We start from the raw sequence: 27,203 nt of genomic DNA on the forward strand, positions 1-27,203 counted from the left end.
ATGGCCACTAAAGGATATAAATGCAATACATTTCATATTGTTCTATTATGCTACTTGTGAACCAACCTGAGAGGGCGTTTTGCCTGTAAAGGCAATACAATAATACCTAAATATATAAGCATGTATTTTAAATATACATTACAATACCTAGGTGGTGTGTAGCTTGTCCCACAACTTTTGTATTGTGGAGATATCTGCTTCCATGCATTTTTAATAGAATAGATGTCAGCATCTCCTAACTCCCATTTTCAATTTTACAATTCCTTCCTACATATTTTCTGCCAGGTTTGTGATTAAGTAGGAGGCTTAAACATCCTCAAACCTTACTCCATTCCTTTGGGACCTGAGAAAATGCACTTTTGGAAATCTTGTGGTAGGTAAATTCCAGCAGGATAGTTTTATATTAAAGAAAAACACTATATTGTGGTATAAACTTTACAAATGAGAAACAACTTCCAACAGGTGCAATACTAGCTACTAATGAAACAGAATAAAATATTCCCTGCAGTCTAGAAGAACATTTCAATATAGTGTAAGGCAAGATTTATCATTAGTGTTACCCTCTGAAATAATCTAGATTCTTTCATTAGGCAAGATGTATGTATTTTAACAATAAGGTTTTCACTGCATCTGGAGAGACAATTAAGAAACTAGTCACAGGTTATATAGCCTGTGAATAAAGTGCTGAATTTGCAAATCTTAGTTTGAATTTCACATTCTGCACAGCTTCTCTGTAAATCGAACAACTCCCCCAACTTTAAGTCAAGGCATTCCCAGCTGCCCCAGGTTAGGGTTGCCATATTTCAAAAAGTGTTTGTGCCTTTCCATGTCAGTGGGCTATCATCTACTTTACTGAGTTCAACGTAACTAAGGTATGATAAAATAAAACTTCAGTGATGCCAACAACTCACACATCTTTAAGACATGCTATATGGTACATGATATAAACAATAAAAGCAAAGCATCACCCAGTGCAGGTATTTATTTGCTGGAATGCAATCTTGAACAGTAGAAAAATTAAAAATGATGGCACGTAAAAAGTATACTGCAAACAGACCCCCTACCAGGGCTGTCTTAAGCATATCTGGCGCCATGGTGCAAAGATCCCTCCAGCACCCCCACCTCCCCATTTCCCAGAGTTGTCAACCTTTTCCCAAGCCTCTGTGGGAATCGCTCTCCTCCCACGGAGCCTTGGGAAGGAAGCTGCACGCCTGCAAGCCATATGGCTGGCAGGGCGCAGCTGGCGGGCGTGCAGGGAAGGGGGTGGCCTGGGTGTGAAGGGCAGGTTCGCGGGGCTCGCGCTGCTGCTCCTGAAGGCACAGGAAACGCTGTGGAGGGTATGAGGGCACCCACACGAGAATAACAGTTACAGACACACACAAAAACACACACCAAGTTTAGAACATTATAGTTGTCGGGGTGCAGCTTCCATCCTAGGCCTCTGCGAGGATTGCTCTGCTCCCGTGGAGGCTTAGGAGGCAAGCTGCACACCCGCCAGCCATATGGTTGGCGGGGCGAAGCTGGCAGGTGAGCAGGGAAAGGGGAGGCCGCTGGCAAAGCCACGCAGCTCCCCCACTTGCTGGGGTGCCCCTGAGAGGCCGGTGCCCTGGCGCAATGCACCACTAAGCCCAATGGGAAAGACGGCTCTGCCCCCTACAATGTCACAAGCTGCATATCACAGCAATAAGCAAAAAGTCTTATCTGGTTGCTTTCTCAGCCCTCCATTTTTTTTTATACCATGCTCAGAGTGCACAGTTATTACACACCTCAGCTATAGCCCAAATACGACTTTAATGCAATTCATTTTAATGAGCCACACACATATTCATGGAATCAAAAAGATTATACTACGGAAAGAACAACTGGGTCAGCTAAACCCACAGGGCCCAGTGCAAATTTTAAAAAATTGTAAAGTCACAGACAATTACTGTGTAGCACATCACATTGATATTGTGACATAGAGCGAGCTGAATTTAGCTGAGTCCTACATTCAAATGCCTATGTGTTCTGCTTGTTATTCTTCAGCTTAACATTTTCTTGCCCTTTTCTGCAGCACCTTTTTTTCAGTAAAGAGTTTCAGTTTTTTGAATGTTTCATACTTTTGGGGAGGGGTGACCTGATGCAAATCAACAAGTTGACAACATCCCTCAGAAATCCCGTATTTTGTTGTCGTCATGCATGAGCAGGAATACAAAAGCATCGTGCCTTTTAACAGACAGACACTATGACCAATTTTAAAGACTTTGGAGAATGAATAGGATAGGGATCTTTCATTTCTACCTCTTATTTTGTATGATATTTAAAACAAATAGTGTTATTTGTTTTTCATTTTGTTTAAAGTACTTTAAGCCGCTTTTGGTAGCCATGCCCTCACAAAATGACATACAAATGGACAGATGAGGTGCAACAGAAAAGCAGTCACACCAGAACAGTTCTACAGATTAATTTGAGACTCTGCTGTGGAGATACAAGCTACTTCGAGCATTAGTTAAAGGGAAGTGTGAAGAGGAAGACCCTCAAGGACCACCTAAATGCCAGAACTGAAAGAGCAAGGCAAAAGTCCGTTAGTAGCATGACAAAAACTTGCATGGCACTATTTGAGAGAATTCCAACAGTAAAACTCCAACTGATTTCATGAAGCAGAACTGGCACCTTTGGTAGTTAAAACAACAGTAATATAATAATACATTTAGCTATTATTCTAGAAAGTCAGTCATTGTGAACAGAAATGTGTGTGTTTGTACAATGAGCAGTTTCTCGTTTAAACATAATGGCCCATGAGTCCTTTGGATTGCAACAATGACCTTACACTATTTTGTTCAGTCTCTGGAAATAATTTTTGTGACACATAATCCATCCTATCGAATTCACAGCCCTATTAAAATTCTGAGTAATTCAGACATCAAAGTATTAGTCCTTTATAATAAAAAGTGGCATTTTTTGACTCTTCTATGCCATATTTTTAAAAAATCTCTTAAGGTTGAAAATCTTTCTTGTATATTTTCTAATATTGTTATAACATTACCATTTGTCTCTGTTCTTTTTAATAGCTACATTCCATAACCAAAACTATCTTTGCTTTGCTCTCAGGAAAAGAATGTTTGAAATTCTTGTTCTTGTAACATGTAAAAGAGTTTAAACAATGAGGAAATTTACTAATGTAATGTGAAATGTATCACAGCTACTCTGATTCTGGTACAGTTAATTTGGAATTTAAGGAATGTATGTCATACATCTTCAATTATCTCTGCTTATCTCCATGTATTTTACTCTTTGATGTTATTTTATTGGATTTTTATTTGTGTTTAATGAATGCATTATTAACCAAAACTAAAGAGAATTAAAAAAAATGAAATATATCAAAAACACTACCTGGAACTACATTAATATCCGATGATCCTAGCTTTTGTGGAAGCTGCCTTTATAATTAATGAACAGGTTTAACTGTTGTTAAATACAGAGCATGAGTTTCCAGGTTTCAGCAAGCAATCCTTCCTTCAATGTTAAATCTAACAGTGGGACCTTAACAACAAACATGAAATTCCACTATTACCCAGTGGAAAATTCTTGTTCTTTATTTTAGAATCTCACTGGATCTGTTCAGAACTCCTATACCAGTTACGCTAAACTCATTCCTTTTATTTCTCAAAAAGAATTCTGATACATGTGAGCCAACTGTGCAATTAGCCACATGTTTCTTTACCTAGGGCAAGCAGAAATTGCACAGAGTGAGTAGCAAATGTCAACAGCTCTTACGGTAGTATTTTCTTTTGGTTCATAAAGGCAGTTGGAGCGGTATCATAGGTGTCTCTACCCGACCAGGAGAAGTTGTACACAAAGCCCTATTTGGGTATTTCTGCCAACACATGAGTGGGAAACACAATGATGCTGAGTGCCTGTCCAAAGAATGTCTGAAGAGGGGAGCCTTCACACATGCAGGCTCCCACACAATCTGGAAGGGTAAGCAATCAGAGTTCCTCAATGGGTGGGAACCCCTACACATTAAGAATTCCTCCTCCCTTCAAATACAGTGGTACCTCTGGTTACGTACTCAATTCGTTCCGGAGGTCCGTTCTTAACCTGAAACTGTTCTTAGCCTGAAGCACCACTTTAGCTAATGGGGCCTCCTGCTGCTGCCGCATTGCCGGAGCACAATTTCTGTTCTCATCCTGAAGCAAAGTTCTTAAGCCAAGGTACTATTTCTGGGTTAGCGGAGTCTGTAACCTGAAACATATGTAACCTGAAGCATATGTAACCCGAGGTTGCACTGTATTTCCATTCTACATATGGGACATGGGGAGAAGGGCTACTCAGTATAATCCAATTTCCTGCTTGCATGTTGATGTTTACCAGGAGTAGGATGTCCCTAGATAGAGCTGTTGCTACTATTGTGTTGTGAAATACAAGAATATTGCACAGGAAAAAAATCGTAGTGGTGATTGGGAGACTTGCATCATAAAATTCAAAGAAGTGAAACTTTCAAAGGATAACTTGGAAAGTTTTCCTTGCCGTATTATTTCAGGAAGGGTGACAAGAAGGCTTGCAGTGAAATGTGAACCAAGCCAAATTTCTCCCCCACCCTTAGTTGTAATCCACTTCTGCTGTTTCATCAAAAGAACCTTGGGCATTTTAGGCTGATTAAGAGAGCTTATATATTTATGTTAAAGTGATCGCTGGCACCTTTACAGGACCACAGTCATCAAGATTTAAGTGTGATGTGGAATTGCCCTGAGTATTCCACACACTGCGTTCAAACTTCTCTTCCTCTTGGCCATGCCCTCTGTCTTTCTCTCTCCCCAATTCTCCCAGGGTGTTAGCAGGAGCACTAGACGCCTTGGGGAAATTCCCAAGACATATCAGAATTCCACCCAGAAACCATAAGACTTCAGGAACACAACATTCAAATTAATCCCCTACCAGTGAAAAGGACACATGGCATTGAAAGCCGAAAGTCAGGCCAAAAACCTAATCGGGTAGTGATATGGAAGTTGTCTACTTCAAGTATGAACTGGTAAGAAAGGAAATTGATATATTATTTAAAAATGGAATACTCCGTCCCTCATCATATAAGGAACCTTGGCAGCTGTGACCATTTCTGATTAAGGCAGCGAGTTTTTGCCTCTCCTTCTTTGCCTGAAGAATAAATACCTAAAAGTGGTGAAGACATATTATTGTATTAATACAATAATAATATTAATACATATTACTGGTTGCAGGTGTAGGATAGTATTTACATTATGGTTTATAAATGTATGTTGGCTAGCCATATTACACCGCAACTGTGCCCCATTTCCACATGTAAAGCACAGCACCTCCTAACACATCCCTATAATCAAGTACCCTGTCGTAACAATGGCAAAGCTTAGTACCAAGCAATCTCTGCTGATTAATCATCCTGCTTTACCCAAATCTTTACCTATTTTCTATTTGTCCAAAATTGCATAGGTTTGGTTGTAGAAAACTGCAGAAACTTGATTTTTAAAAGTTTGTATAATTTAATAAAGTCATAGATAGATAGATAGATAGATGATAGATAGTTGATAGATGATAGATAGATGATAGATGAAAGAAAGAAAGAAAGAAAGAAAGAAAGAAAGAAGGAAAGAAAGAAAGAAAGAAAGAAAGAAAGAAAGAAAGATATAGACTAGTACATTGTTCATTTCAACTGCTGGCTGGAAGTACATGATCTACATTTTGAGCCAGACTTTAATGAAGGTTAAATAAAAATTTTAAAAGCCTTGCATTACAGCTTCAGCTGGTTTTAGTTACTTAGAAACTCATAATTCCATTAGTTCTCTGGTCATGCCCCAGACTGAAATACTTTCTAATGGAAAGAAGACAGATTAAATCTTTTTTGTTGGGAGAAGGTATGGATTGAGATGAATGACACAGTTTTGGGCTGTTTATATAACAAGGCATATTCAAGAGTTTATATTCAGGTCAACTCTGTTCACAACACAATAGACTTCTAACAGAATGGAAATTCTAGCAGAAGTACACACATTCTTATTAGGACATATTATATTAGGGCATTAAGAATATGCATTAAAACTCTCTCTCTCTCTCTCTCTCTCTCTCTCTCTCTCTCTCTCTGTGTGTGTGTGTGTGTGAGAGAGAGAGAGAGAGAGAGAGAGAGAGAGAGAGAGAGAGAGATTTTTGCATGCAGTGGCAGAGCTGCCATTTTTAACCTTCTGCTTTCATAACAATAGGACTTTTATGGAACTTGCTTAGGAAATTGTCCCGTGCCTAGAAAACATGGGTCCAAGTAGTTTTCTATTTGCCCCACCAATTTCACCAGGAAATTAGTGCTGAATTAGCGCTGAATCGGAGCAAACATAAATCCACAGAAAACCCCTGATGTTTGCTCTGATTTAGTGCGAAAAAGCAGGTTTTCCCAGGGCAAGCAGAAGTCTGGTGCTACTACATCTGGGGCTGTTTTTCGCAGCAGTCCTGACTCCTCCCATATCTGCTACAGTAGATGTGTTGGGTAGGCCTCCTAATAATAGATGGAGTGAGAGTCTTCTTAGTAGGGGTGAATTTCAAGCAGGCCAGTCAGTCATATCATTTTTTTCATTTTAGAGATGCATAGGAGGGGGGTCTTTTTTGGCACAGCTATAGTTCTGGATTAGGATTGGCCGAATGGTGCAGAGAACATTGACAGGAATGCCTCTGTAAATCAAGGAAGTGGGACAAGAAAGAAAGTGTGTGATTTTGAGGAGGAAATTAAAAACTGCTTGACATTTTCAGTGGGAGGACTGTGCCCCAGTAGCCCTAGTCTCCCCTATTTGTATTTTTGGGATGTTGCCTTGGCTACTCAGAAACAATAAAGTACATGTGAACTATTCATCTAACTAAATGCAACTAATATCCTCCAGAATACATTAAAATGTGACAAAATTTCTGTACGCACGCAGAAACAGGAAGGCTATTATCTGTGCAACACAAACTTTGTAGTGGGAGACCTTGGCCATTGCATCCCAAGCTCTACCGGGGGAGGAAAGTCTCAGGAACTTTACTAAAGGTGATCCGGGTGGGAGGTTCTAATAATGTCCCATCACTAGAGAATCATTATGGAGACTCTGCTGGGTGTTACACCTTTGCAAACAACACAAGAAGAGTTCTGCTGGCTAAAAAGAAAGGCCAGTCTTGTCAAGCAGCCTGGTCCCACAGTAGCCACCCAGATGTCTATGAGAAAACTGTAAACAGGACCTGTAAGGATTTGAGGGAGGCAAGCTTGAATTACCTACAACAGCTCAACAGGTCGCCAAGATGTTGTAATTCAACATCCGAATGGCCACAGAACCACCATATGGTGCAGATCAGGCTCAGGCATAGTAACTCAGAACCACCATACGTACAAGCTTCTTAATTTAACTAGAATGCGTGTATTCCACAATCCATGCCTAATACCTTATCACCACAATAGATATCACCGTAACATAGGAAAGGCAGCCTTTAAAGATGAGCTACAGAGCTAGGACTCAGCGGCTGACGGTGGGGGTAAGTTGCCAATGAGCTAAACATACTCTTTTATGGACTCCAGGCAATCACTTTGATCTAGAACTAACCAAGACCCCACCAGTGTTTGATGAATGGAACAACAACAACAAGCAACCAAGCCTGCTGCCAGAACATCCAAATGTAGCAAAAAGGCGTAGAGCAGACATGACCAAGCATCATTTTCAAATGCATTTTAAGTTTACCAGGGTGATCTTGGTGAGGACAAGATGGTCATTGGGAAATAGAGTGGAATAACCCTTTTAATAAAGTGAAACGACCCAATTATAATCTCTCTTTTGTCATGATGAGTGTGCGCCCGACGTGTCATTACAATGAAACAAAACTGCACATGATTCTACAGTTACTTTGAACACAATAGTAAATGTCAGATGCAAATGTGCACAGTTGACATGGTTTGTTTGCCTAAAATCAGCATGCAATTTGGCAAACATGTAGGCTTTGGGGGATCTGTGGAAAGAGAACAGAAAGCTTTCTAGGCAAGACAAAAATTATGTTGTCTGTTTCACAAAAATTATCTTGTCTCATTTTTTAAGACACAGTCTTTAGAAACTATGGGGGGTACATAATAAAAGAGAAGGCGCACAGTCAGGTTACTGGACTCCTTTCCCCTACCTCCAGAACAGAAACAACAGAGATATTGTGTTATATTTACTGCCTTGATTGGCTGAAGCATGATCATGTAAAGTCAACATTTTGGAAGGATATATATTTTGAGTTTGTTCAGGCTTCTTTATTTCATGCTTTGCAAGAAATGGTAAGTAGCAGGCAGGACAAAGGCATACTGTGAAGATAAGCAATCTGATGCAGGAAAGGGACAGAAAACAGCATTTTTGTACACTGTAGAATGCCTCCCCATGCTGTTGTACCAAGGCAGTCTTCACCTGCTTTTAAAGTGGTTATTGAAAGCCTTTTTCTTTCTGATGGATAGCCTAGAGGCTGGCATATACATGGTTTCTTAAGCAGCAGGCTGTGAAACACAGGCTGTGTCTGTGATTATTAACTTGGAGGGGACCAGTAAATGCAAAGGGAAGCCAACTAACAAGGAAAAATATGGTCTTCACTTTTTTTTAATTCATTCATTCATTGCTCTAGGGTAAGCAAGGGGAAAAGTCATTTGAATATACGCACACACACCTTAAAAGAATATACTGCTTTGGGGTTTGCTCTATACATGTAAAAGCACATTTGCTTCCCTCCAAAAAATATTGGGAACTGCAAGGATGTGGGTAATTGTAGCTCTGTGAGGTGTTTTTATTATTTTATTATTTTTAAATCTGATCTATTTATATCGCAAGCCAGTTCTCTACCAAATCTTCCCATTCCCATGTGCAGAGAGCGGTGTGCACTCACTGATGCAGGCTAGAACTGGATCACGTCCTTAGTCATTATTGTGAAATGACTTTTTAAACCCTGCTGAAATATATCTTAATTTGCACTGAGCTGATTTTAAAATAAGTATCTTTTGGAATAATAAAGTATATCTAAAAAGAAGAAGACAAGCAGGGAAAAGTTCAGTTTTCAAGAGCCGACATATAAGACATCCATTATGATGAGTAAGTACTACTTAAGAAAATCTTTTATGCCATGACTAGCCTTAGAATGAAACCAGTGATTAAAAAGAGATTGCTCATGAGAATGAAATCCTACCACTCAAGTAATGCATGGATTGATTCTTCTCTGTGCTCTGTTGGAAAGACTCTGCAAATCTAATAAGAATTTATATAAATTGAGAGAGCATGGTCCAAGTATCTCACCTTTCTTCATTTAGATGTCATTAGAGTTATAGTTATATCTTTTTAAGGATGAAGGACTTGAGCAAACCTGTCAGTGTTCAAAATTAGTTTTCCATCTAGTCAGACTATGAAATCCAAGGACATTCATGTGTAGAATTTTCAGACCTGCAATTTTCTGTATCAAACATGTATTTTTTTCCTTGATACATGCAGATACCACTGTAAATGAAGACCAGCAACATTACTGAATGATGACTGTAAAGATCCACCAATGGCAGCCCCTTGTTGCAAGCTGCAGCAGAAGCAGGTGAAAAACTTCCCATTTTCCAGCAGAATCTTAATAAATATGCCTTTGTAGCTCAATAAATATAGTGGGCAAAGGAATGAGGAAAGATGTTAAGTTATCAGGAGGCAAAATAATCAAGGGATCTTAACTGGAGTTGAAAGCATAGCCAATTGGTCCTCATCTAAATACAATCATAGGTTGATGAACTGCAATAGTTTATGGATTAAGATACAACAATGCTGACCAAGGACAGAAGGGAGAGGTACTAGCAAGGGCAGCTGAGGGTGGAAGCAGCTGACCAATCCTCATGCCCAAGTTTACTTAGAAAGGGTTGAATCCAGATGAAGTTGGCTATTTCAAGGCCATACTTAAAGTGTGCTCTACATGAATATTGGAAAGAAGTTGATGCAGTGGAAAACAAACACTGAAGTTGTTATTACAGAAGAGGCGAGGCAGTCTGTTTGCTCACTCTTTTGGGAAAACTGATTGTTTCCGAATATCACCGTTCAGATCAAGGGAAGTCATAGTACCACTCTATTCTGCCTTAGTCAGACCACACCTGGAATACTGTGTCCAGTTCTGGGCATCACAATTTTAAAAGGATGTTGACAAGCCGGAACGTGTGCAGAGGAGGGTAACTAGGATGATCAGGGGTCTAGAAGCCAAGCCTTATGAAGAATGGTTGAAGGAGCTGGGTATATTTACCGTATTTTTCGCACCATAGGACGCACTTTTCCCCCTTCAAAAATGAAGGGGGAATGTGTGTGCGTCCTATGGAACGAAGACAGCATAGCCCCGCGACCCTCTGCCGGCTGGAGAGGTGACGGGCGGCTATGGCAGGAGCCTCTATAGCCGTGCGCCACCTCTCCAGCTGGGAGAGCGCGCGCGGGACTAAAGAAGCCCCGCTTACCCTCTCCCAGCTGGAGAGGTGGCGCGCGGCTATTGCAGCAGCCTCCTTAGCCGCGCGCCATTTCTCCAGCCGGGAGAGCGCGTGCGGGGCTAAAGAAGCCCCCCGCGACTCTCTCCCGGCTGGAGAGGTGACACGCAGCTATGGCAGGAGCCTCTATAGCCGTGCGCCACCTCTCCAGCTGGGAGAGCGCGCGGGGGGCTAAAGAAGCTATGGCAGGAGCCTCTACAGCCGCGCGCCTTTGTGCTGCTCCCCGACCTGCTCTTTGGGGCTGGTGGTGGGCTTCCCCCCGCCAGCCCCAAAGAGCAGGTCGAAGGGAACCTGAAGCCTGGAGAGTGAGAGGGGTCGGTGCGCACCGACCCCTCTCACTCTCCAGGCTTCCAAGGTAGCCGCCTGAAGGCGTCTGAACGCACCTTAAACGGCACCTTGTTTTAGAGGGGGAAAACAAGAGGGGGGAAATTCTCCCCCTCTCTGCGCAGCGCCTCCTGCCGCTTCGCTGAAGGGGCGCTGGGCAGAGAGGGAGAGAATTTTTTTTTCTTGTTCTGCCCCCTCTAAAACAAGGTGCGTCCTATTGTCCGGTGCGTCCTATGGTGCGAAAAATACGGTAGCTTGGAAAAATCCATCTTCAAATATCTGAAGGGCTGTCGCATAGAGGAAGGTTGGACTCAAACCTATGGCTTCAAGTTGCAGGAAAGGAGATTCTAACTAGACATACAGAAAAGCTTTCTGACAGTAAGAGCCGTTCAACAGTGGAACGGTCTCCCTCAGGAGGTTGTGGTCTCTATTTACTTGGAGGTTTTTAAGTAGAGGTTGGATGGCCATCTGTCATGGATGCTTTAGCTGAGATTCCTGCTTTGTAGGGGGTTGGACTAGATGACTGTTGGGGCCCTTCCAATTCTATTATTCTATAACAGCAAATCTCTGTCACGTGGAACCACTCATGTAAAAGCTTGTGAAAGAGAGCAACTCGTTCTATTAGTATCAGATTATTCCTTTCATTTGCTAAGTGATATCCTGAGTTGTGAAAAAGCAGTGAGTACATATATTTTGGCCTTCTTCAACACTCTATTTCATCCTAAGAAAAAGCTCTCTCTGCTGATGTTTAAAAGAGCATTTAAACACCTTCAAAAACTCTCCTCCCTTCAACTTAGTTCTCTAATGCATGCTGATCAGCTCAGCTAACGCGTCTCCCCCCCCCCCCCGCACATTTTTAATCCTATTTTGTCCTAACTTGTTTCCTTCTCACCATCAGGAATATACTTCGCTACTACATTAACTATTTTGCCATTGAAAGCACCATCGTCTTAAAGGTCAATCACATTGGAAATTAACAAGTGAAACATTGCAAGTGCTGAAGAGTTTTTATTTATTATATTTCAACACTATCCTTCCTCTCGTAGGGGCTCAAGGAAGTTTACCGCATAATAAAGTTGAATCAAGCAGGACTCAGACAAATCTCGTGAAGGCATAGCTGTCAAGATTTGAAAATACGGGACCAACAGCCTCGAAAATAAGGGATCAGCAGCCAAAATAAGGGATTTTGCTATTGTAAAGAGTTACATACATTGGTAGGACTGACAGATGCTGTCAATCTGGCATGAGGCGGTTGCGGCGCTGCGGTGGCCACTGAAGCGCCACCCTTCTGCGTCCCTCCCCATCCCCCTCCTTTTCCTCCTCCCTCAGGCCGCCTCCTCAGCTGCCACCACCGCTGCCGCCTCTGGGCTCACGGGCGGCATGGGCGAGAGTCTCTCTCCCTCCCCCCCCTTCTTGGGCAGGGAAGGGCCGATGTAACTCCTCGCACCAGGACGACGGCACCAGCACGCGCTCCTTCTTGCAGTGGAGAACCCCGAGCCGCTGCTTCCTTCCCGAGCCGGGCGAGCATGAAACCCGGGAAATTTAAGGGACATCATCAATAAGGGACAGCAGCGGGACACGGCGCTGGGATAAGGGAGTTTCCCGTCAAATAAGGGACAGTTGACAGCTATGCATAAAGGGTACATGCAAATGGATGCCCACTTGTATTTCAACAAGTTTGTAATAAGGGCACACCAGAAGCCTAGATCTCCTAAGCAGCTTGGGAAGGCATAGTTCAGGGCTGTACCAGTTCAGAACACAGGCATAGACTCATGTGAGTCAGTGGCCTTCCAGTAAATATTTTCCATCAACTCTTCTCCCTGATATGCAGTTTCCTGTGTGCAGGAGAAAGCTTTGTATGGAGGAGCATTCAATCACGAACGCTCCAGTCTCAAGTAGCATGGTCCAGAGGCACATTTTCATCCCTGTGTTCTCTGACTGAAGATACTAATTTGCTTTCTTCACATTCATAAAGACAATAGGCTGGTTGTCCTCCGCCTTTTTAAGACCTTGGGAACTGAAGAGGCTGGCTGCTACAGGAAGACAATTTTACGCATGACCTGAATGGAAGTGAAGAGACAGCTGCTTGAACTGTCATCTGGTGTGTGGCGCAATATGGCTTAGATGCCACTGTGCTACTTTACTTACACCTGTGATCTTTGTCTGCTGTTTTTGAGAAATAATTCCCTTACTGACTTGTGTGTACATAGTACCAATGTAGCCTAGCATCAAATGTAAACTAGATAAACTAGGGTTTATGTCTTTATTCTCTCTCTCTCTCTCTCTCTCTCTCTCTCTCTCTCTCTCTCTCTGTGTGTGTGTGTGTGTGTGTGTGTGTGTGTGTGAGAGAGAGAGAGAGAGAGAGAGAGAGAGACCTTAATATGCAGAGCAATCAAAAAACCCTTCTGGGCAGGGATGTGTGGGTTGATAAAAGGTCTCCCTCCTCTAAGCTCTGCTGAAAGTTGTGGTGAGTAGAAGCCCAGTAGCAATGTCCCTGCCAGCAGAGCCTGGCAGAAAGCCCCAAAAGGTGAACTGGTTTGTCATCCGTTGTGTCCTGAGCCAGTCTCACTGCCATCAGGTAATGCCATCAGCATCCCCAATCTGGACCCAAATTCTGTGCCAGCCTGGACCTAGTTCAATGATAAAGTTTGATGGCCCAGCCTCACACCTTCCACAACAGCTACCTTGAGCAGCCATGATGTCAATGCAGTAGGGGCTCCACCACTCTACTGTAAGGAGTGGGAGCTAGAATTTCAGCCTAAGTCATAATCTTAGACTAAGACCTTTCCCTTTGTCCCATTATATCCACACATAAAATACTAGACCCCCTGGGCTGCATGTGGTCCTGGGAAGCCTTCAGTGCAGTCACACAGGTGCCGAAGCTGCGCCCCTCCACCAATTCCTTTTGCTGCCTTCCTGATAAATTCACGTTCCTTGAAGCCCACAACCACCTGCCCCATGTAAATTGTGCTCCTTTCAACCACCCCCAACAACTGTTTGGGGACCTGAAAGTTAGAGTGATGCACAGTCATTCCTACCTTGCACATTCTGCCTGTGGATGTGAATGGCTTCTACTCCACCCGTCAGCCCAGGCCCTGTCAGATCTACTGGCATTTATCTCAATGACTGATGACGTACCTTCATTTCACGTAGCCCTCAGGGGCAAAAACACCTTGTGACCCTCTTTTGTAGGCTTAGTTTTGGCCCCTACAACTCCATGAATACTTTCCTTGGGTCACTATCACACAACTAGCACTTTCTGGGCATATTACTGATTTTATATATATAGGATTGCATATGGGAAACTGAGATGCAACTCTTCAAAACCACATTTTACAGGTGCCTAACCTCAGATCCAGGGACGCGGGTGGTGCTGTGGGTTAAACCACAGAGCCTAGGACTTGCCGATCAGAAGGTCGGCGGTTCGAATCCCCGCAACAGGGTGAGCTCCCTGCTCCTGCCAACCTAACAGTTTGAAAGCACGTCAAAGTGCAAGTAGATAAATAGGTACCACTCCAGCGGGAAGGTAAACGGCGTTTCCGTGCGTTGCTCTGGTTCACCAGAAGCGGCTTAGTCATGCTGGCCACATGACCCGGAAGCTGTATGTCAGCTCCCTAGGCCAATAAAGCGAGATGAGCGCCACAACCCCAGAGTCGGCCACGACTGGACCTAATGGTCAGGGGTCCCTTTACCTTTTTAACCTCAGATCCTACTGAAGAATGCCAGCGAACATGATGACCTGATAAAGACATGCATAACCAAATATGTGCAGATACATCCTTGTAACGTCAATCTCTGCATGGTCCAAGCAGCACCAGGCACCCCATCTTTTCATCTGTGAGGAAGTTCATGCTGAAACAGGTCGTACGAAAGCAGCATTAGAGGGAATTTGCAATAGTAGTGGAAGGCATGAGAAGCACCGTGTTTCATTATGGAGAGGATGTGTGTTTAAAAATAAATCTGGCAGGACTAGGTCAAGTCATTTTTCTGCCCAAGGAAGAACTGCAAATGGTGCACCCTCCCACAAGTCAAGATACATAATACCCAAGGCCAGCTAAGTTATTTTGACATCTGAGGCAGAAAGTCCTAAGCACCTCTTCCCCTGCCTCACAGGAAAACTACAATAATTATAAACGGATAACTAACTACTTGCTGCCCTTTCACAACACCCAAAATCTGCTACCTGAGATGGCTGCCTCACTCTGCCTGGTGCAAAAGCCAACCCGGAGATTTGGTGCAGTGTCTTGTACTTTTAAACACAAGTAACTCACAACAAAAAGACATGTATTGATCTTTGCAGATTCACCATTAATTATGCACTCCCCATCAATAAAAGGAAAGAGAATACTACTAGCTAACCCCGTAAGATTGTTGTCAGAAAACAATGAGGCACTGTCCACATTGAAGTGCTGTACAAATGAAGAGCCACAGCATCAGGGGCTATCCTGTTCACATTTAATGCAGTTCCAACATTCATTGATCAATCCAGATATTCAACAGACAAGAAAAGATCAGGATAGGTAAACTGAAGTTATACCAGCAGATATCCTAGGTTAACAGAGCTTCAGCAGTACTAGCCAATGTTTAGTTTATTTATATGCCACTCTTCCACGGTGGACAGCCTAGATATCAAATAAAGATCAAAATACACTATCATATTTTTTAAAAAAATGTAACAAAACATTTCAAACCAATAGGATTAAGGTGAAGAAGATGAAATTATACAATCACACCTAATATATAGTAACATAAATGCAAGATCAGAATAGTAAGAAACCCAATAGCTCATCTAGAGGTAGGCAATGTTGTGCTCTCCAGGTGTTGCTGGACTACAACTCCCATTATCTCTGATCGCTGGCCATGTGGGATGGGCTTGACAGGAGCTGGAGTCCATCAACATTTGGAGAGAATCATATTATTTACTCTGGATTTAATCTAACCTACACTACTAGTGTGTGTCTTGTTAAACTCCAGGGAACTCGCCATCCCTTGCTTAAATACAGCTTTGTGGGGCAAAGTCTTCCCACTACCCTAGATGGTTCGCAACTGGCTGCTTCATGTCTATCCTACAGAAAGCAGGAAACAGTAAAAGGAAAGTACTAGGGAGTGGCACTCAGGTGGCGCTGTGGGTTAAACCACTTGCCGACCAGAAGGTCGGCGGTTCGAATCCCTGGGACGGGTTGAGCTCCCGTTGCTCGGTCCCTGCTCCTGCTAACCTAGCAGTTTGAAAGCACGTCAAAGTGCAAGTAGATAAATAGGTACCGCTCTGGCGGGAAGGTAAATGGCATTTCTGTGCCCTGCTCTGGTTTGCCAGAAGTGGCTTAGTCATGCTGGCCACATGACCGGGAAGCTGTACGCCGGCTCCCTCGGCCAATAAAGCGAGATGAACGCCGCAACCCCAGAGTTGGTCACGACTGGACCTAATAGTCAGGGGTCCCTTTACCTTTACCTAGGGAGTGGTAGTGCTGCTATTTTTCTCCAGTTTTCTGGATAATTCCTTCTCTTAACGTCCTGAAGAATGTTGCAATATCCCAGGAGCTCTGTCCTTGTGGACTACTGAAACCCTGCCTGAATAGTGAAGAAATAATCCAAGTTTGGGTCCTGTTCAGACAGTATAATAATGATATACCAGAAATATACCTCTAAGCTTTCATTTGCCAAACTCAGCTACTTTAATGTCATCATCCTTCAGAAAGAAGCTTCTCTACTGAAAATGTTCAAAAGATGACACATTTCTAGTTCTTAAAACCCTTGACACATCATATATAGTGGCATGTATAGAAGCCTATTCAGCCTTTTAACTATTAATAGATACTGTTTTGTAAGCTCTATAAAACACTTGGGCTCCCGACATCACACTACCATCAACACAACTTCTACATATCAGTTCAGAAGACTGGCGTGCATTTCAGAAAACCAGGATAGCTGTTGCTGGCATGGTGCCGTGTTCCTCCCACAGTCTGCTTTGTTTTCTCAATTATAGTGTTCAGGAGAGTAACTTGCCAGGGCCAGTTCCAAATCTGAGTGGGCTGAGAGGGCAAAATGCTCTCAGGTGAGCCCCCTTCACCATCCTGTGGCTGCAGATGCCGCCTGGGTCTGGTGGGCAGCTAAGGGAAGGTGAAACTAGGAGTAGGCAGAGCCAGAGGTCACAAAAGCAACACAAATTTGACACCAGCACAAGATTGTGGACTTGGGAGGTTGAAGAAACACAAGGGATAAAGGATGGAGGAGAGGACCAGGAGAGATGAATAACACTGTGGTAAAAGAAGAAGTCTAGGGTCTGGGAGATCAAGAAACAATAAGGCCTGAGTGGAGGGGGCGGGGAGCAAGGCAAAGGATTGGAAAGATATAGACATAGAGAGGTTATGGGATGTAGGGTGAGCTTTTTTGCTCTGCACTGCAGAAAAGGAAGTCTTTTTCTATCTTGTCATGGTTCCTTGCCCCTGCCTGAAACCACAGCAACACCGCCTGCCTGCCTACTGCTTCCCTCCCGGCCTCTGAAGTGCTATGCTTCTCTCAGAACAGACTGCAGAGGGTATGTGATCGGTTGAAAGAATCCTGCCTGAATGAATTCTGATTGGTGCAAGTACACCAATCAGCATACAACTGGTGTATGTGTGTGTGTTTTGAAGTGCTTGCAGTAGATTCGTTGTGGGAATTGGTCCTGAACGAATCATTCTTTGAAAATTGAAGGAAATAATTGTGTCCTGATTGGCCAGTTTCAAGGAACAAAGGTCATTTAGAGCAATAGTGTCTCTTGATGACCTGCCTGAACACATCTATAGGAAATTGCTTGAAAAAAGGTGACCCTCTCGCTCTCCTGTGGACTGCAGCAGTGGGGTCAAGCCACAGTATGCTGATACCAGGCAAAAGGGGAAAGTGGGCTCAAGCTCAGGGGTTTTAAGGTGGGGTTAGCTGCTCTTGATCAGTCACCACCCTTTTTGCCCTTATGCCTTTATTACTGAAAACTGGTGAGTTTACCCAGCAGTGGCGGGCAGTAGGCGCTCCAAACAGGTGGGTCTAGCTGCTATTTAAATGTTCTTCAATGTTGTAGAGCAAGGTTATGTCAGGGGAATTTGAATGGCAGATATAACCTAGCTGCCCAATGCTGCTCAAAAGACTGGGCTGTGGGGTAGGGGATAGAGGAAAGACCAGGGCAGGCACCAGTGCAGGTGCATGGGCAGCTAGCCAAATGTTGTTGTTGTTTAGTCGTTTAGTCGTGTCCGACTCTTCGTGACCCCATAGACCAGAACACGCCAGGCACTCCTGTCTTCCACTGCCTCCCGCAGTTTGCTCAAACTCATGCTGGTAGCTTCGAGAACACTGTCCAACCATCTCGTCCTCTGTAGTCTCCTTCTCCTTGTGCCCTCCATCTTTCCCAACATCAGGGTCTTTTCCAGGGAGTCTTCTCTTCTCATGAGGTGGCCAAAGTATTGGAGTCTCAGCTTCAGGATCTGTCCTTCCAGTGAGCACTCAGGGCTGATTTCCTTCAGAATGGAAAGGTTTAATCTTCTTGCAGTCCATGGGACTCTCAAGAGTCTCCTCTAACACCATACACAGGATCACAGCAATAAGACTATAGGTTTTCTTGAACAAATGCTAATGTCAGAGAGGGAGGCCATCAAAGCATAACATGGCTGGGCAGGTTGCCCTCTTTTCTCATTTGAAACTCTTTTGTGGGGTGGGGAACCTGCAACCCTTGTCTTAATTTCATGCATCCCACATAGATGAGATAGTACAGAGGCAGGAACAGAGAACAAGAGAGAGAGAAAGAACTACTTAATCCTGCAATGCTACAAACTCCACATACATTTGGCTCTGCTCCCCCCTACATTGGCTGATGCCACAGAATGACTTCCCCCCAACAGTGGCCTATAATGGCCCCTTATAGGAAATAGTTTTCAATCCCTGTATTAGCAAGTAAGAGATAACAGGTATGTCTGCTGGCAGCCACCTGCCTGCTCTTCCCCTGATTCTGCTTACCTGTTTCATTCTGCAGAGGTAGTCATTTTGGGATCTTGAGTGCCAACATAATTAAATGGCCCTACCTGATGGATTCCCGTAATTCAAAGCTAGGTAGCATTTATTCCCAGTTGCACAGGATTCTGCATTGCATTACAGCAGGTTACTAAAATAAATAGCTTGCAAATATATTCCACTTTTTGAGTCTATGATTATCTACAGCTACTCAATCAATAAGTGTCAGGTTCAGCCAACTGTTCCTTTCTCACTGAAAATACAAACAACACTGCTGGGCTCATCAGCTATGGAAACCTTGATTCACATCCTTGCTTGACTTATTCTCCAATGGGATTTTTGCAAGGTTAAGAGTGGTTGCAAGGGGGGGATACAAATTTGACAACAGATTAAAAGAAGAAATAGTAACTAACCTAGCCTGCTCAGTCTCTTATATAGATATATCTATATATATCTATATAGATCTATCTATCTATATATTCATTCAGTCTTTTTCAAATGAATTGCTCATCCCAAATGCTCATTTTTGTCAAAACTATTTATAAAATAATTCACATTTTTATCTCCTGCCACACAAGATTTTTCAGTTTATCTGTGGAAAGGCTTTTCAACAGCTGGACTGAGGAACAGTTTGGGAGCAGTGATGATTACATGTGGGTGTCGCTGCTAAACTTGCAGAAGCCAAGTGTGCCAGGGTTTAAAGTGTCATAAAGTGGCATCTGCACAGGAATCAATAGTATGTAACTCGGTTACGGGTGCCTTTGCAAACATAACATTTTAAAGCTACTAATAGTAATTTCAGATGTTAAACATTTTCTCCTTGCAGTGTTTCCTTATATCTACTGGAGAAGAACACGATACGTTTGCAAAGACAGCAGTAACTATCCAGAAGTTAGTACTGTACTGTTATTGCAGACACTGAAAATTATCCTGGCACAATCATGAAATCCCTACGAAGACACTGCTGCAATATCTGTGGTTATGGGTTTTGAAAAATAAGCAGCTTATCTGTAATATACGGTATATATTATTCATTTGGCCCACTGTGGAGTATTCTAGGGTACCTGTGGCCTTCCAGTTATTGCTGGACTTCAACAGCCAACATGGCCAATGGGCAATGGTTTTGGGAGTTGTAGTCCAACAACATATGGAGGGCCACATGTTCCTGTTCTAGAGCTGCAAATGAAATGAGAAACGTACCCCTCCTTCCTCCCAGCTACTGTAAATTTGATATAAAGCAAGGTTAAAGGGGCTGGGAACACACCTTCCTCTTCAGCCTACTGCTAACTGGAGTGGGAACAGCGGAATCAAATGTCTTCTCCAAGTTTCTCCATGACTGCAAGCTCTTCAAAATATTTTTCATCTTTAGAAATGCCATCTTTAAGTTAGATACTTTGAATAATTTAAACTTAGATTCTTCAGATGCCACATCATGGATCCAATATCCAAATTATATGCTTGCATGGCGCAATATGCAGTCGTGCCCGGAGGTATTAAACATGTATGGCCACTTTTTGCCTAAGACAATTCATTCTACTAGTTATTGTTTCTGTGCTGTTGTTTCTTCCTGGGTTTACTTCTAATGAAGCCCTAACACTTCATACTCAGATGTACATGGCTGTACTTTCCTGCAAGTGCCTTTATGCAGAACTCCCAACAGGATGGGGGGTGGGGAATAGGGGGAAAGGTCAAAAAATTTAACAGAAAGATTTCCAACAGAAGCACCCAATTTACAAAGTGTAACGAAGGAATGTAGGTGTATTGCTATTATGTTTCTTTGAAAATCTTCCCCCACTTTTAAAAATTACTTTGGAACTTCCATTCAACAACAACAAAAGATGAAAGACGGTTTGCTCCACATATAGAAAGCAATAGCTACCAAGAGGTCAAAGTAGCCACACTTAATGATAATACAGACAACTGCAAGTTTGAGAAACAGCAACACTCCACAGAACACCCTTCTGCAGCAATTACTATGTGTTCCACTTTTCTAGTCACTAGAGCAGCGCAAGTCATGCACTCCAAGATCAGACAAAAATTGCAAAAAAGAAATTGTAAGAGATGCTACTGATACAACAACTCCCAAACCACTGATAACCAGATGCTTATAGGTTATCTGTTGGAATTTTATTTATTTATTAAGCAGCTTTTTCTTCCAACTTTGAAACCAGAAGGCATTCCCAACACCATACATGATCATTATATCTGAAGGTGAAGCAGCTACTCTACTGGTAGTAATATAATCTATGATAAATGGCAAAAGTGTTTTCCAAGTTCAACATTTTTGAGAGACTAAACACTACCAGCTGTAAAACACCAGAATGAAATTACAATCTGATATACCTTGGGAGGCTGGAACATACAAAGAAGAGTCTATCATATCATTCTAGGTGGACAATGAGACATCCTTAAAGGACAACTCTATTCACACCCTTGCTCAGTGCCATTTTTCACAGAATTTTGTCTTACCCATTTGTATCCTTTGCTTTCCTTTAATTTCTATTGAAGTGCATTATTCAAGGGGAAACCTTGTTTGATTAGTTGCATGGTCTGGAAAGTGGAACAAGGACCAAAGTTGCCAAAGTTGCTATTTTAATCATGTTTATTTTGTACAGTAATATGCAGGTTAGTTTGACTAAGGTTTTGTATCTGATGCTACTATGAAATTCTTGCTTGAAATATAGGCGCACACTGGGCATAGAGAATCAAAATTAGGATCAAATTACTTAATCCTCATGTTGTAAAAATTAAGGTATACATTTGGGTTTTTAGCAGATATGGTCAACTCCACTCCACTCCACAAAGTGCACAATAAATATTCTACAAAAGAAATGTCTGCAAAAGAGAAATGGTTAGATGTTAAATCATTTTTCACTGGCACAGCCATGTACATTTCCAAAATTGCAATTTAACTTTTTTTTTCCTCCAAGGAAAGGGAGATATGCTACAGCACACTATGCATTAGATTATAGCCACTCTACTTAAAACACACAGTTGTTTAAATTAAAATATAATTGTTATGTCTTTTTAAATGATAAATGCTCAGGATGCAGTAGACAGGAAACTATTTGCTGCAAATATTTTAAATTAATAGCACCATGTTATACATCTGTTTGTGCCTGGCTGCTTATATTGTCAACACCTTCAGCTTAAAGCATGGCATAATAGACTCAGCAATGCCTACATGTAGCTCCCCAACCCATTGTTCCCTCAGGCACTTATGGGCATCTCCAATCCTTTGGGATAGGTACAAGACAAAGCATGAACTCAGAGAGCTTACAGGTACAGAGAATATTTTGAGCACAATACATTTTTCAAATACAATTTTGCACAGATCCTACGCATGATTTTGTTGCCTTGTTATAAACTGCAGCTGCAGAATACTTGGCAACAGAATACACTGACAACATAATTAGTTAATTTTTCAACCAGCACCAGAAGAAATAAACTTGAGCTACTTTCTCCTAGAAAGAACGAAGCAAAAACGTATCTACAAAGGGCTGACTTGCATTCAACAACCTTTATGTTTAACTTCAACTTCTAAATTTATGCATGAGTGCAACTACCATAAATGGTACTTTAAAATTGCTGGGGTGTGTATGTGTGTGTGCGCGCAGACACACACATAATATATATTGAAAATACACACACATCAAAAGAGAGAGAGAGAGAGAGAGAGAGAGATGCAGACATACTGTACACGTGCACTATTAGAAAAGGTCTGCAATATCAGTTTACAGCTTAAAGTGCTTTAATAAAAGGCTTGCAACAACAGAAATCAATTAACTGCACCTGAAATATTAACCATGGCTTTGAACCCTGCCTTTCTTTCATCCTACAAGATCATAAGAGCTTTTTTAAAAAAATAAAAATCTGCCGGTACATCTATGCAGAAATCAACAGTGTTTCTGAAATGCTTTAATACCTGTGTGAAATACAGTAGTATTCTGGTCTGCATTAGCATTTCATGCCTAAATGCAATAGTGGACATTTGTCACAGCAACAGAAAACACATTTATACAGTGCTTACTTGGAAAGTGTTCCGAGGCATAATAATAGACATCCTCATAACCCTCATGATAATCCTCCTCTGGCCGGTACTTTTTGCCTTTTCTTCTCCTCGATCTTCTTATCTGCTTGACAAAGCCCAAGAAACGCTCCATCTCATTCAGCAGCCCACAATATCAGGTCTGTGTACCCTTTGTTGGTTCTGGCCAAGAGCCGCACTTCACAAAAAGCAGCCTGAACATGAATGAGCAGCAAATACAGGAGAACTGGCCCCTTTGACCAGCCAGCTTGGCACCATTCAAAAATCAGTTTAAGCTCTGACAATAAAGGACACTCGCTGCGTTACCTTTGCCAGATCCTGAACAGAAAGAACCGAAGAGACCATTTCAGTCTGAAAACAAATATTTATAAAGAGAAAACCATCAACTGAAAAGGTATGCTCTTCGTGTCAAACACGCTCTAATAAATAAACAGAACAAAGTTCAAAAGATCTGCCTGACAGCAAGAGGAATCCCAGCACTAGAATTTCACTATTCTGTGTCTCCATCATTTGAAGAGGGGACAGAGGGGCGGAGATAAACGTTACTCAATGGACTGAACCACGTCTGAAAGTAGAAGAGGTTTTCTGCAACCTAGTATTTACTACCTTGTTATTTGCAGTTGCACACCTTCAAATGTCATGTGATTTTTCTCTCTTCTCTTCTCTTCTTTGGTTTGCAGAACAATGAACAAGGAACACATCGTTTCTGAATACCATACAATGCAGCCTGAACAAACAGAAAAGTGGTTTAATCCATATACACAGACCACTCACTGGCAAGCGTGTACTGAATGTGTTAATTGGAGCAGCGGGGAGAAACCTTGGCAGCTGCTTCTAAATGACACATTTACCCATTGGGCATTGATATATTTCAATCATTATGCGAACTAAATATTGCAATACATAGAAAGACTCCTTACAGATTAAGCAAAGCATACTTATATCAAGCGAACAAACAAAGGAAACACAGCATATGCCTCAGTGTTTTAAACCACGCATCCTAAAAATTTTTTGGTGAGTTTTCAAACTTAAGAAAACACGTGAGCTGTGTATGTTCTCCTTTAAACCTACTTTCAGAGCTTGAAAGAATTATCAATGTGTTCTGCTTGAATGCCATTCCACAAGCATTTGCTAAGATAAGAAAGGAATTTCTAACAAAATCAAAGCCTCTTTTACTGCAAAAACAAAAAAAACCCCAAGGCATGTTGATTTAAGTCCAATCAGAATAACATTTGCCAGAAATGATTTTGCAACCCTCTCTACTCCAGCAAAATTGTGGGGGGGGGGATCCTTTATCACCAGGAAGTATCAGTTTGAGATGTAAGACTGGAATGCAATTAGTATATCAGAAGTGGGAACAAGGTGGGAAGTGAGTGCACTGCATGGTCACTGATACAGAGCACTGACCACTGGGGTGAGGGCTCTAGATCTGTATTGGTGGTCACTGAAAGGGAGCAGAGTATAGCATACTTCAGTTCAGGAAATATTGTGCAAGCAATACACAGGCATGGGCAAACATTGCTGGGTCACACAAAGTGCTCCTGGCCATTCCTTAGCAGTATCCACACTACCCCTGCATATCAGCAACAACCAATATAGTATACACTTCTCCCTTGGTCACTGGTCAGCACTGGAAGCCATTTCACTGCCCTCTGCCCTATCACACTGGTCATCGCCATGTATCAGCCAAATTATCACCTTATCTTAGAACTAGAAAAAAATGGCTGTCCTCGCATTATGTGGAAATTGCTTAGACTTCCTGTTAAAATAAAATTATAGTGTCATTCTAAAACTGGACAGTGAACTCAGCTAGGCTTTAATTTACAGTAAAGGAGCCCTTCACTGATTCATCATTTCTGGGAAACCCCAGCACATAAAGCCAGCACTCTGAACTGACCAGCTCCTCCTCGTCCATTACTATTTGAGTGCTGAATTTGAGCCAAAGCTCAGAAAGGATCACCCCAGGTTCTTGCTTTCAGTTCCAGAGCTCAGCCCAGAAACTGTAACAGGATATTCAAGCCTTCACTTGGGTATCACTTGCTGTCACATCTTACCAGCATCTTTGCCCATCACTGCTACTCCTTATGTGGCAACATAGGATGGAATCTTCCTAAGAGCTAGTGTGGTGTAGTGGTTAAGAGCGATAGTCTCGTAATCTGGCGAACAGGGTTCGCGTCTCCGCTCCTCCATGCGCAGCTGCTGGGTGACCTTGGGCTAGTCACACTTCTCTGAAGTCTCCCAGCCCCACTCACCTCACAGAGTGTTTGTTGTGGGGGAGGAAGGGAGAGGAGATTGTTGGCCGCTTTGAGACTCCTTAGGGTAGTGATAAAGCGGGGTATCAAATCCAAACTCCAAATTCTCTTCTAACCTGAAAGAATTGTTTTAATTTGCTAAAAAGAAATTCGTAACTCAAGCTTGCTTGGAAGCCATGTTTCATATAAATAAAACCTGTCCATGACCTGGGTGCATCAAAAAGCAAAGGGCATTAATGTCATGGTGAGAGCCTCTTCCCTGGTCAGCCTACATGTGCAGAGAAAGAGAGTCCTCACTAACCTATAGGACTTGGGCGGAACCACAGGTCAGGGCCTGACTTGCAACTCCCAGCCCACATTAACTTTCTCATGCCATTAAGAGTGTTCTGGACATATCAGCATACTGAAATATATATTGGACCTGATGGTAAGCAAGCTGAAAGGCAGCGTGCTGGGCTGTAGCTCAGTGGTAGAACACATGCTTTATATGCAAAAGGTTTCTGGTTCAATTCCTGGCATCTCCAGGCAGGCCTGGGACTGGGAGAGACTCCTGCCTGAAAGGATGGAGAGTCACTGCTCATCAGCATCTGGGCTAGATGAACCAATCAAGTAGAAGATGCCTTCATATGTTCCTCAGTTGCTGGGTCTGCCAGGCCCCAACCTCCCCATACAACCCTGGAAACATCACCTGCTGCCAACAGATTTCATGCTCACAAGCTGCTCTGCATCCTTATAATACAGTACTGTGCAGGCAAAACTAATGGAAGATGCAAGAGAGGGAAAGAGGCTCTGCAGCTTGGTCAAAGATACCTGGTTGATTCATCTATTGATGGCAGATGACGGTAAGGTATACGGGTATCACTGCATATTCTTTAGTATGAAAGCTGCATACCCAAAGACATTTATACTGTAATGCATAGCTAGGAATAGAGGAAAAGCTGGTTTCTGTTCACATTTGGTGCCAAATTCATCCAATTCACACTTTCTGAAATAATATGGGAACTGAAACATAGCTATCCCTTGAAATTCATACTGATCCGAATTTTGCAATACAGTTCTCCAACCAGCCAGTGTTTACAAAAATGCATGTATTAAGGGAAATAATGCATAAAATGAAGATATTAGTGGAAATAGCATACAAAGATGCATTATATCAGGGGAAATTGTTTGCAAAATGTGTATGTTACGCAAAACTTTGTGTGTGTGTGTGTGTGTGTGTGTGTGTGTGTGTGTGTGTGTTTATTAGTACAAATTCACATAAAATTCTGATGAATTTTCATGAAATTTCAAAAAAAATGCAAATTGCTGCAAGATGTGAATAACTGAATTTAGAAATGGGGAGAACCAAAATTGATAGATCATTCCATCCCACTGCATAGGATGCATAATTCACATTGCCAGTCCTTCAATGTTCTTTTCCCAGGAAATCACCTTCCCAACTCTTATCCTTTTTTGTTTTGGTCCTAAAACCCGGCCCATATCTCCTGTCACCATGTTTCCCTCTCTATTCCAAGAGATGCTTTGATTGGCTGAAAGCCATGAGGCCAACTGTGGTGCAGAGGCATACGTATTTGTATTAAAGATGTAAATAAGGGGCTGGCCCTTTCAGATAAATGCTTGAAAGTCACAGCAAAATTGCATTCTGAATGCCATCGTGTCAGCCATGCTGTGTGAAGTGGAATACTTTGCCTTATTGTCTACAATCATATCAAGGACTTACCTTCCTCTTTTTGAAAGATGTATGTGTAAGTTTAACCCCTTGATTCTATTTGAATCTCATGAGCAAAATATTTTGCTCTGTTGGGCCAGCAGTGTAAAGAAAGGAAAAGAAATCCATTATTCACGCATGATGTATGACAGCAACTATTTATACTATTAAATATGTTTTGAAACATATTTCAGGGTAACAGAGAACAAGGAGAATAATTCAAGTCTGAAAACATAAAATAAATTTATGGACTCCCAGGAGATCATCTCTACACAATGTTTAGTGTGAAGAATGAAAGCTAATTAGATGTCTAATGATCTGCATGACATTTTGTGAACGCCACACATGGTTTCTGCAGCATAAGTTCTTTTGCGAAAGGATGGAAGCTAGAAAGAGTAAACCACAGCCAATTATACA

At 42.2% G+C, this 27,203-nt stretch overlaps 1 protein-coding gene across 13 annotated transcripts in view; it reads right to left on the reverse strand.

Annotated features, from left to right (window-relative positions):
- The window catches only part of GRIP1 (glutamate receptor interacting protein 1), a 334,184-nt gene that overhangs the window by 209,679 nt on the left and 97,302 nt on the right, over positions 1-27,203 (reverse strand). For 2 of the 13 annotated variants that reach the window (XM_053406871.1, XM_053406869.1), the window contains exon 1: positions 22,809-23,393. The exons of 2 other annotated variants lie outside the window; for them this stretch is intronic. In XM_053406871.1, the coding sequence (XP_053262846.1) occupies positions 22,809-22,941 (133 nt within the window). In that variant the 5' untranslated portion in view covers positions 22,942-23,393. Of the gene's footprint in view, positions 1-22,808; positions 23,397-27,203 lie in introns of those variants that run through there. 9 more of the 13 variants (XM_053406887.1, XM_053406875.1, XM_053406880.1 and 6 more) reach the window with 8 other exon arrangements.

This window comes from Podarcis raffonei, chromosome 10 (genome assembly GCF_027172205.1).
Source record: "Podarcis raffonei isolate rPodRaf1 chromosome 10, rPodRaf1.pri, whole genome shotgun sequence".
NCBI lineage: Eukaryota > Metazoa > Chordata > Lepidosauria > Squamata > Lacertidae > Podarcis > Podarcis raffonei.